General features: G+C 37.1%; 1 protein-coding gene across 1 annotated transcript; it reads left to right on the top strand.

Annotated features, from left to right (window-relative positions):
• Nucleotides 1-861: 861 nt before the first annotated feature.
• Nucleotides 862-1,873, top strand: LOC121049809. Its single transcript, XM_040508005.1, has 2 exons — nucleotides 862-1,173; nucleotides 1,732-1,873. The coding sequence occupies exons 1-2, from the start codon at nucleotides 978-980 to the stop codon at nucleotides 1,845-1,847; spliced, it is 312 nt and encodes a 103-aa protein (XP_040363939.1). The 5' UTR covers nucleotides 862-977; the 3' UTR covers nucleotides 1,848-1,873.
• Nucleotides 1,874-12,914: the final 11,041 nt, after the last annotated feature.

Raw genomic sequence — 12,914 nt, forward strand, 5'->3', positions numbered from 1 at the left:
TTTGTTTTTAATAGGGAAAAAACATAATTTTCAATTGTGTAATTATCCATTAATAACAAGCATTAATCAAACATTAATTCACTAATAAAAAAATTAATTAGTAATATAGACTATTTAACTAATAGTAATTCGGTGAACTTAGGATAGAAGGTTCTTTTAATTTTTTTTAAAAAAGGAAAAATCATAATTGTCAATTGTCAATTGATAATCAAACATTAATTGGTTTTATTGTTTTCAATTCAATTAATAGTTTGTGTTAACATTTTTGCTTATTGGAAATGAGTAGCATAATTAGAAAGGCTAAGGGCTAAACAAGTTACCAATTTGTTAAATATTTTGAACCATTAGATATATTACTAATCCAATGGTTCAAAATATTTAACAAAATGAGGGTATGGCAAACACCAAGGTACCCAAGAATTCTCCTGGCTTGTTATACCTAGTCAATTAATTGAAAAAAAATTAAAAAAATTCACTACTTCTGTTAGGCTTTCTTTTTTCTCCTAGTTGATTTAGGGCTATTGCTAGCTCGATGGGTATGTATGCAACACAAAACTTTTTTTTTTTTTTTGAGAATGATATGCAACACTAATTTAGTGATCACCATTTAGGAATATCACCATGTCATCGACGAGCGACAGTCACTGTTATTTTAGCAGAGTGTTGCAAAGAGAAACAATTGAATACAAACCAAGTCAGGAAAAATGGCTTAAATCTCATCAAGCAAACCCGCTGCTGGGATGATAAGTCAAGCAACTATACTTTTGAATGCTCTGCAGCTGGCCATACAGGCGCTTCAATGCTTCAGTCTTATTCAGACCACAGACGAGGGTACACAGCAGCTATGACTCATATATCACCTTTCCGAAATCGGAGTCCCACGACTGGAGCACTCAACTATCCTTGATAAAATATTTCAGGTGGTTCGCTCGGCCTCCCCCCAGCGAACCATTCTTGTGTTAGTAGCCGACATCACTATGCCTGCCGTTGATACACTTGTGTGGAAGAATCCCAGTGTTTATTTCAACTTGAAATATTCGGTTGATGGTGAATTGCGTCATGAAACACATAGAATGCGGGATGTTGACTATCATGGTTCGCTTACAGTGGAATCCTTTGGAGCTGTTCCTAGTACAAAGCCAATGCTGGATTACCACCAGATCGGGTCTCATGGTATGCTTTTATAATTTTTTTTTTTAGGGTTTCTGAATTCGTAAACAATTTTTGTTTTCTATATGTTTCATCTAATATTGTGTATATATGAAGTTCGACGACAATAAGTGCTTTTTCATTTTGCATAATTTGAATGGGATTTAGAATCAAAAAATCAAATGCTTACATGGAACTTTCGTATTTATTTAGGTTTGCATCAGAATTAGCTTGTCAAATAAGCCAGTTAATTCATTTTGGATTGTCCATGATGATGAGTATCAGTAACTAGTTGTTGTCTTGTTGTTGGGATCATCAATTGATTTCATCTGCAGCTTCTCTATATGTATGTTTCATGAAAAATTTATTGTTTCCTTTCTATATGATGTTGTTATATAATATTTGTTGAGTTTATTATCAATTCTAGTTTGATTAGGTTTCCTATTCCTAGTTAGTTTATGCTTCATTCTCCTGGCCAGTTTATGCTTTCCAGTCTGTTCATTATGTTATCTAATTAAAACTGGCCCCATACCAAATCCCAAATACTCGTAACCTATTTAACTTTGGTGGAACTACAAACAGGTACCGCTGAGTTTGTTGAACTAGACTCGACTCCTCTCCGGAGGTTGTGGCCCTCAGACATGTACGGGATAAGTAAAGCTGATCAAGGTTTGCGTTTGATCTACAGATGTGATTAATCTGGAGGTTGCTTGGGCTCCATTTTGCAAGAGACTTTGTGGGGGAGTCTAATTTTATACCCTTTGTTCTTTTGGAAAGTCTCTTTTGATATTGAAATATTTACTTTTGGTTTATGTAGTTGAAATGTGTTTGCATTGCTTAATTTGCAAATAGGTTTTAAGTAAATATACAAAGGTTAAACTTGTTGTGGAAAATTTTATTTTAAGTACCGTTGCTTTGGTTACTGAGAACAAGTCTCGACAAAATTTGATCATGGTTGCATCTTCTTTTGTTTTTTTGGAATACATGTACCATCCTTGAAAGTTGGAACTCAATTGCTACTAAATAACTTTCTTGCTCTACGCTATTATTGAATCATATTGTTTCTTGAAATAACATTGGCATTAGTAAGCTTGAAAGTGGTGCCTTTGCAGTAATTGAATGAGATAATAAAATGTGGAAGAGCCTTTTCTTTGCTGATATGCTAGAATACATATTATGCTGGGAATTAAAATTGGTTGTCTTGAGTATTTGCAATGTTAATTAGATGCATCTGGTTAAGGTTTGGCTGTTCTTTTTTTGGTCTCATGTTCATTTGTAATTAATGCAACTGTCTTAACAGAAGAAGACGATGACTCTTTGTCATCAGAAGACGAAGTATTTGAGCCCTGTGAGGTTTGTTTGAAGGATAATGCACACTGGAAGTTTGATTGCCCGTACCTGGTTTGTATCCCAAACGCAAAGGACGTAACTCTTGGCAATGGCTATGATTTATTTTGCGAGGGATGTCCTAGGTTGGGTGTCCATGCAGCTCACGGCTGGAAAGGACGTGCCCGTCAGGAAGAATTGTGGAGTTTGTCACGAGTATGGACTGTATGGTCAACGCTGGAGTTCAGAGTGCCCAAAATGTCCTAATCCAAAGCCATTTGGTCTTCTGCTACGTACGTAAGCTGACGGGAGAACCTGAGGATTAAGAGCTTTGTCGTCTGTCCTTGAATTTATGGTAATGCAGTCATCAAATAGGATAGTCGTTACGTATGAAAACACCCATGTACTCCTCGTACTCTTTTTTTTTTTTTTTGAAATAGGGTCAGTACGGCTGCCCTTAAGCCTTGACCATTAATGAAACCTCAGAATACATGGGGGGGACATGATACCTAAACCCCAGATCACAATAAGCATAAAGAGAACAACTCGAGATTATAACGAGAGTCTCTACAGAAAATATGTATTCTAACAAGCACCAAATAGCGAAGAGTGCATCATTGGCTACTCTATTCGCTTTACAAAGGTGGTGACATACCGGAAAGATTTTGCTCACGCGGAGCCATAATTTACTATTACTATCAGCTTTCCCACTATGTTGCCACCGAAAAACAATTTCGGTGGCACTAAGTTTCATCCTGCCACTAGGAGGTTGCGACCATTTAGGAACTCGCAGCCTAACTAGGACAGACCAGGCACACAAAAGGTGCAGTCCGGGACAGAGCCCACGTCGCCCTACCACAACTCGATAGGGACTTATTGCCAGCATAAAGCCACGTCTAATTAAAAGATAAACATTAAATAAATAACCAGAAAATAGGTCTAGAGCCCAGCAGGCCCAAGCCCAGACCGAAAACATAGCAGGCCCAGGCCCAAGTAACATGTTGCAGAAACTACCCCGCCACCAACACGCATGCGCCTCCAACGCTGTCCCGCCGCCGGCATCACCACCAACCTCCCGCTGGCTAGAGACACCCCTCTCCATATTGGAACCCAAGCTGGCAACCGAGATCAGATCCAAACCTCCCAAGATCATATCCAAACCTCCCAAGATCAGATCCAATCTTGCCAAACTAGATCGGGTCACAACCTCCCAAGATTGAATCCGAACCTCCAACTCCCGATCGGATTCAAGTCTCCCCAGATCAGCGGCAAACCTCCCAACCCAGATCGAAGTCATCCACCCACCACGCCGTCGACGCTCCTCTCTAGGGTAAAGTGACCCCGGCCCCTTCCTGCCATCTAATCGCCGCCGCCACCCACCATCGTCAACTCCTCCAAGCGCCTTGGTCAGCGACGCCATAGCCCTGCAACCACTACCTGGACTGAACCATCCATCACCGGACACTAGTCCCTGTCTAGCCCGTCCGACGACGACACCTCGAGGGCGCGCCGTCGGACAAGGCATGGCGCCGACTTTGCGGTTTTCTCTCCTCTAGGTTTTGTAACGCCACTAGATCAAAAAAAGCCTCCTCGTACTCTTATTAAGACTAGAAGTGGTTGTTTGGATAAGGATATTTTTCTTCTCGCTAATGTAGTAGCAAAGAGTGTTCTATTGTCTGCTTTATTTTCTTTGATATGTCTGCTACTTTGGGTTTTCTTCCTTATCTAATTATATGAATAAACAGGCAGTCCTCTCTGATGGCCTTTTATTTGGTGTTGTAAATTTTTTTGGATCAATACGGTTAAGAGACCTATATTGATTAGACTTCATCAGTTTGTTAAAGATTGATGGTGGTCCTGGTTTCAGATTTGTGATGGAATAAAAGTGGTCTCCATTTATTAAATCGCTTTGAATATTCTGTTATTTTAAATTCATACTGCACTATTTTGCTAAACCTTGATAATCATTCACATATTTTGGTATGCCCATGTGTTTGCTTTCTTCATAATTGTACCAAATTTTTCATATACTAACGAAAGGCCACTCGCTGATGGTTTTCTAATTTGATTTGCAGCAAATTATCTTGTATTACTCAATATATTGGTTTTATAGCACTGTTAGCCCTCTGGATATCACTACTGATTACAGATAATCTTGTAGGCTATAAGAATTTCCAAAAATCCAGTCTTTCAATTGAAAGAATTTCAGGTACGTATTTATCTATTTTGACCATTTGATTCACCTTCTTCTTTCATTCAATTTGGTAAATTTATATGGTGAACTCACACCTATATCTACTTGTGAATTTTGTAATCAAAATAGATCGAGACCTGAAGTCTGTTGATTCGATTACAGAGGGCATGAAGTTCCTCAAGAGTTACATATTCAAAATTAATTGTAACACGAAATTTTCTCAAAGCTTCACGAGGGTCAAAAGTTTCACAGAATTATACAATGATCCAAATCGCATGTTGCTTGATCCCTGATCATATGGGGACCTGAAGTTCCTCTAATATCATGAAATGTAAATTGGAAAATTGTGACATGAAGCTCTTCAGAAATTTATACAATTACGAGGGCCAGAAGATCCTCAAAGTTATATAATCAAGTATATGAACTCACATATTTTTGATCCCCAATAATTATAAGAGGGCCAGAAGTTCCTTAAAATGTTTGGGTATTGGGGTTCCCTCCTCTGCAAGACAATATGATTTTGAAGTTCAATTTTGAACAGTTGGCTAAAACTAGAAGCCACGTGATAAACTTATGTTCTTGTGTGATTAGAGGAGAGAAAAAAGATGATCATTTTGTGAAGTTAAGCAGACCAGAAGTTCTGCATGTGTAATTTATTCATTAATGGAACCAGAAGTTTCCACAGTTAATTTTATTGCATAGTTTATCTATTTATTTTTCTTCCCGGCAATTTTTCTATTTTGTTATGTACTTTCATTACAGTACTTATCCTTTAATTTTTTTTTTTGTTACTCATACAGACCAGCAGTCCTATACCTCGAACATATGAATTTTGAGTGTAATATTTTTGAACCAGAAGTTCAAAATTTCATAGTAGAACCTGAAGTTCTAACATTAAAACTCAAACCCGAAGCTTTGAGTATAAAAAATAAATTAGTTAAAAGTGAACTTGAAGATTCACTTTAGTCACCTCGAGCCTGAAGTTTCGAGCATCAAATTTATTTGAACCCGAAGTTCAAATTACGAAATTTTAGAACTTGTAGTTCATAGAAAAAAAATATTCGAACCTGAAGCTTCGATTACACATACAATTCATTCATAGTTTATTTGACTTTATGTCAACTTGAACTAGAAGTTTCGAGTAAATTTTCATATGTCGATTGATACATTCTTCTTTTATGCTGCTTAAAGCATTCCACCTTAGAACTTGAAGTTCTAATTGTACAGACTTGAACCATAAGTCTCGAGTGAATATATAGACAATTTATCATAAAGTTTTAATCTAGGTCAACCTCAAACCTGAAGCTTTGAGGGGATTATTTTGACACCAATTTAAAAGTAAGCAGATATTTAACCGTTGGTTTATGACGAATGAGTATGAGTATATCCCAAATTTGTGATCGTGAATTTTTGTAATTAAAAGAGATCAGAACCTGTAGTGAGACCTGCAGTTCCTTGATCCTTAATTACATGAGGACCTGAAGTTCCTTAATGATCATACTCACTACATGACCATATAAAATCTCTCATTTATAAGTTATAGTCATGATTGATGCTACTACAAGATGGTCACATGCAAATACCATATTTTAGAACATGCATTTCTAATTAGTAAAACTCGAACCAAAAGTTACGTGTAAATATATGATGGAAACTTAATGTTTCCTCGATCAACTTGGTATTACATGAAAATGGGCGTACAGTCTCTCTTCTTATAATTACATGTGAACCTGAAGTTCACTCCACTCTTAGAACCTGAAGCTTCTAATTGTGTAGACTCGAACCTGAAGTTTCGAGTGGATCAAGAATGAAAAAGTTCTAGTATGTGTCACCCTCGAACCTAAAGTTTCGAGTAAGTTATTTTTCAACATGAGATTGTAGAAGAACCTGAAGTTCTAAATCCTGACACATCCCATTTATGAAAACGTTGTGTCAACAACATAATGCGATCATGTTCATGGTTTTTAAAGCTCTGGTAATAACAATAATATCAGGTCTTGTAGATCTGATTGATCAATGACTCCGGAAGAGTTCATCTAGTGGAGTATAGTTGCATTATGCACCTCCAAAAGAGACATATGTTGGAAGTGCTTGCCATCTTGTATGGGTTGGATCATAAAGCCAATTTTGAAATGGCTAAATCATAACCACAAGAAGTAGAATAATGGCAAATGAAAAGACCATATAAGTGGTGCCCAAAAATCATAGGAATGTTTTCTACATGTTAGATGGAATTAAGCATTGGGCATATGCATGTTTTGCACTCCATACTACGGCACATTTTTATCAAGCCACTCTGGAAGAGAAGTGACCAAAGTAAGCACTGAGATGTTTTCAACATACTTGATATTCCACCGTGCTATGTTAAGAATCATCCTTTATTTTGGCTAGAACTTCCACCATAATAATATTGAAACATGGTGTTGTGAATTTTGTGATTGAAAGATATTAGAACCTGAAGTTTCTTTATCTTTAGTCACATGAGAACCTGAAGTTTCTCAAAGGTATCGCCAAAAAGATATCGAAACTTGAAGTTTCTTGATTATTGATTATATGAGAGCTTGCATTTCTTCAGCAATGTTAATGTGGATCCTCTAAATAAAGTTCATGCTCCTTTTGGAACCTGAAGTTTCGAAAATTATTTAAACTCGACCCAGAAGCTTTGAGTATAATTAAAGGGTCACAAAAAGCACAACTGTTAGCCTCGAACTAGAAGTTTCGAGTAAAATATTGTGACATGAAATTCAAAGATGTCGCCTTGTTAATTTGAGTGCTAGAGTTCTAACATTTATAGATTCCAATGCATCATTTCCTTCTAAGTAAATTTGGCGAAAGAAAGAAGGAAAAATATGTGCTGCAATGATGCGCATGATCTCTAAAGATCATAAGTAGCTCTCAACATTTATCTTTACCAAGGTAAAGGTAATCTATCCCAGATCCTATAGATCTTGGTGGATAGCTCTAGAAGAGCTCTCATTTATGTTACCAAAATGAGAGATGTCTTTGTGTTTGGTACCTTCAATATTTAAAGTCCGTGGTGTATATTGGAAAAAACATCCGCTCTCTCATTTGGATTATATTACACAACAATAAGAGGCATATATGGTTATGAACCAAAAGTTCACCAAGCCAAATACATTAATTTGGCATGACCAAATTGGTCATTCATGTTGTGTAAGATTACCAACAAGTTCCAATGAGATTTATTGTCGAGTTCAAATATTATTGTGTTAAACAATAGTGATTGCAAAATTTGCTAATGAGGAATTTTGTCAATGAGCAGTATTGCACATATGATTTGTCACTTCAATGAGACAATATTCTTGCCATTAGGGGGAGAAAAGAGTGTCTTTAATGAACGGCGTGAATTAATCATTTCTTGTATTAGGCCTCGTACCTGAAGTACGACGAGTAATTAATCATTCATGCCTGAGCATGAATCAGTAAATTTATCATGTCTCAAATTGAGCCTCGTACATAAAGTACGAAGGATTTATTAATCACTACTTCTGAAGTGAATCGGTTTACAAGTGACAAAATCATGTGCTAAATACAATCCTCATACTAGGGATAAAAATTCCCTAAAGCAAAAATATTGTACAAGCAGTCTAGACCACACTCGAATTATGGAAGACGTGTTGGTCCAAATGGCATGATTCTCCTGATAAGACTGCCATACTAAAATGTTAGCGCTCCTAACGAGGCTGCACAAATAAAGCTTGCAAAAACTATTATAAATGATGTCATGGTTGGACATTTCATCAAATATGTCAATCGCCTGAAGCGTGACATATCTATAGGTTCCAAAGTTGTAACTACTGTGAAGTAGAGGTCATAAAGCCCTATATCACTCTAACGCTCTAGATGAGGTTATGAGTAAAATTAAGATCCACATTCTCTAAATAAGTTCATCCATGCCATATGACTGCCCCATAAGAGATACAAGTCTATTGAGAAAGGATGAAAGCCCCAGAAGAGGAATGGGTACCCAATATTAATAAGCTATATGGATAGCTAATGCATGCATATGAGAATAGTGGGATCACAAAATGGATGATCATCGATGATTGATATTATCTATGGTAGCTACCAAAATTATCAAGGGCTATGATGACATTGAATCACGTTCTCATACAAAATTTGACATTATTATTGGCCAAATTGGAAAGAGGCAATTCCAATGAATTTGAAACGTGATGAAATACTTGGACCTTTAACCCTACATGGTACAAAAGGGTATTTATCAAAAGTGAAGATAAATCACTATGACACAATGTCTATTTATAGAGACATGAGATTATGAATATCTTTCTCTATACGAATGACAATTTTCTATAAGTACAGTGTTACATATAGCAGTTATATTGACGAGAGATTTATGGCACGTTGTCATCGTATATTATGAAGATCTTAAAGACACATTGCTAAAAGCAAAATCTCAAAAGTAAAGTATCATTATAGGCGTATTGCTTATCAAATCCTCAAGGGATTTAAATACATGAATGATTCAAATGCAATTCCATGAAAGGTTGAAAGAGCCTGAAGCTCACTGATGGAATCAAAGAGTCTAAAGCTAGCTCATATGTACTCATTTCGTTCTAGTCAACGAGATCTAAATTGCCTTAATGAGTAATATGATGAGACTACTATCGAATTCGAATTATTATTATAATGTTGCAACATATTCTAACTTTCACAAAGTTATGAATTACTTAGAGCTCTTGAAGAGCTTATATGAGACATATCAATACGCAAAGATATTGATATGTATGGCTAGGTATACCATGATGATTTTTCAATGTTTTAAACTATACAAAGTTAAATGTGTCAATTTCTTTATATTGTTTAGCTATTACTTTGTGTATGATTTTAAGTATGAGATTGTTTTCTAACCTTATCATATAAGGTAAGGCTTATTGAAAATCGTCCAGTTTTGTTGGTATTGCTTAAACTTTGCAGGTATGAAAATTTGTGATGAGCCCCCATATGCAAAGCACACATGGTCTCACTTTAGTGATAAACACATCAAACCACTATACATGGTACATGTAGCTTCTTGCATACATAAATGAGGCTTGCAACAATCAGGGGGAGATTCTCATCAGGGGGAGCATCAAGAAGCATGCTACCTAGGACTTATGCGCGTTGTGCTCTTTTTGTCCTTCAACCAGGGTTATTTTTGTCCCATTGGGTTTTTGTTACCTGGCAAGGTTTTTAACGAGGCAACAATAAGCGCGACCAATATCATCATTCATTAGTGGACATCCGAGGGGGAGTGTTGTAAATATTATTATCTATATGGCTGTCCACGTAAATACTCATTAGTTGTGTATTTTGATGTAAACCCTACCTCTATTTAAAGGAGGCTAATGAGACTGAATGAGATACTTCTACTTCCCCCTACTATTCTCTCTTCATATTCTCTCTACTTTATAACAGAATCTTGAATATTAATGATTTATACTGCTATGGAAACAACTATGAATTATCATGCAGTTCATAACGATTATGGAAAGAAAAGAGCATTCTTTATTATTTAGTAAACAACAGTATAAGACCATGTGTCTTGACATAAAACAAAGCTGTTTGCTTTTTCTCTAAAGAGTAAAAACAAAGCTGCTCGCTAATGCTCTTCTTTTTTTCCCAGATTCACAAGAGTTCCAAACAATCAAACAAACCATCTGCAATTGTTTGAATAAACATTAAACAACCATCACTCCCATTAACTTGTAGCAAGTGATCATGATCCAATCAGATAAAATATCCGCACAATCATGGAAAGCTGCATAAGTACATAGCAGCATCAACGCCATTCCTATCACTCATTTTTGCATTAGAAATTTGACCAATGCATAAGTTCCCAATTGAAAACACAAAGAACAAAACCAACAATTCAACAAAACCCATCACTTTTACATAGTCAGCTAAGAATATGTGGTAGCGCTATCAGCATCAGATTATCCAATATTTTCAATTTCCATCATTTGGTATCCATTGAAATTGATCTTTCTGAATACCTCAGGAGGTTGATTTTCCACTATCGGAACACAAACCAATACAGCACAAGAAACATACAACCCAGTTTTCATTTGCACTTGCAGATTTGCAGCAACCATCCAATCAATAAACACAAACATGGATTTCATATACCCAGAAACAACAAATTTTAGAAAACCCAGTCAATAAATCAAATCAAAAACGGAAGAATTGAATCTATCAATCTAATTGAGAACTGAATAACTTATAAAGAGAAAAAGATGGAGGCTGATGATTGAGAGAGGACGCAGAGGAGAAATATTGGAGAGGAGTCAGAGCCCCATAATCGAATTGAGAGACTCACGGTGGAGAGAGAGAGAGGCGCGTGGTAGTCGATTGAGAGAGAGGCAGATCGCATCTCGCAGCATGATTAAGCAGATCGGGGAAAAAAAAACATATCTATATAAACGCGGAGACCCGCCTAGACAAGCCACCCACCCTCTCAGGTGCCTAGTCGGTCACCGAGGCCGCCCAGGTGGCCGCCTAACCCCAGCCCGCCCAACCCTGCCTATTTGGCATTAATCGAATCGGAGAGCCACCGCCCATCGCCTAGGCGGCCTGGGCGGCCGATTTTTAGAACACTGATTACAATGAAACGTAATTACCAAAATTATAGTTTCCTATTATGTTACCATCGAAAGATAAATTTGACGATACTTAGTTACATCTTGTCACTAGGAAACAAGTCAGCCCAGGAAGGGCCCAAGCCCAAGTCTCAACCTAGGAAACAAGAATACCATAGGCTGCTAGCCTAGCCTGGCCCAACGCACCACTGCTACTGTCGATAGACCACTTGCTGCGCCCCCTGCCTCTTTTGCCGAACCACCGCCATCATCGTTCCGCCACCCCAGTCGCTCCAATGAGCAGTGCCACCCATCCCATGCCACCTCCTCCCCATATCAGATCCATAAGACCTAAACCAGATCGAGTCATTTTAATCAGAAATGGGGAACAATCAATGCCTGCCTTGCCAGCATAAGGTCGCCACTACCAGCCCTTCACAGACTCACAGACCCCGTGACACCAAGCTAATTCGCTAACCAGGCCAGCGAGAAACAAACCCAATCTTGCCAGCTCCAGCTCCGTATCTTCCCTTCCCTCAACCCACTCCCAGCCACCCCTATCTCCCCAAAAGAGATCGATATTGCACCAATAGAAGATCCAAGAGCAAGTCTAAATGTTGGGTCACCAGGTCACTTACTATTCACTGTTTTTATGTTTATTTTCACCATCTGCGTCATGGGCACACTTTTCAAACTGACCTGGATCACTTTCATGAGCTGCAAGCTGACCTAGTGACCCAGGTCAGTTTGAAAACTGTGCCCGTTACCTAGAGAGTAGAAATAAACAATAAAAAGTAGTGAATAGTAACTGACCCGATGACCCAACGGGTGAACTTGCTCTAACGCCTTACAACATACCCAATCAGAGTCAATATGGCCCGTTCGACGATGGCAGCATGGCTCCATAAGAGCGCGCCACTAGATGAGAAGAGAGTACTGTCTTTTTTCTCAAGCGCGTACTAGGGGCTCTCAGGATTGATATCTATAATTCGATTAGTTTTGAGAAATTTTATATTTCATCTTAATTTTGTTGCGAAATTATATATTGTTGGTTTTATTGACACATGCATGTGTCATCACCCTGGAGGTCCATGGAATCAAAAATATTATTCTTTTGCTTTTTTTTTTCCTTTATTATTATTATTATTATTATTATTATTATTATTATTATTATTATTATTTTGTTTGTATTTTTCGTTTTTCTTAGAAGAGATAAACGGTAGAAAGAGTAATTATTATTATGTGGATTCTCTTTTTCTTAAAATGAGACCTACAAACAATTATAACTTACTATAATGTGGGTCATATTTATTCTTATTTATAGTTGACACTCCCTTAGAAAATGGGTTTACAATCAAAATCCTATTGTAAACAAAAAGTTTTTGTAAACAAATGAAAAACAGCCACGTGTACAAAATAATAAATTTTATTAATAATTAAAGTGTAGGTTTTTATCTTTATAAATGAATCGTCTGATTCTATCTCTGGACTTCGCTCAAATCAAGAGTGTCACACTTGATCTAGAATCAATTGATATTCATGAGGATTGCCACATGGTTCAATGTTGTTTCTTTATTTTGGGTGATGAATGAATCGGCTCTTCAGGTAGCTTGGTGATTCTTCACGAATTTCAGTGACTTTTGAGT

Source organism: Rosa chinensis, chromosome 6 (genome assembly GCF_002994745.2).
Source record: "Rosa chinensis cultivar Old Blush chromosome 6, RchiOBHm-V2, whole genome shotgun sequence".
NCBI classification, from domain to species: domain Eukaryota; kingdom Viridiplantae; phylum Streptophyta; class Magnoliopsida; order Rosales; family Rosaceae; genus Rosa; species Rosa chinensis.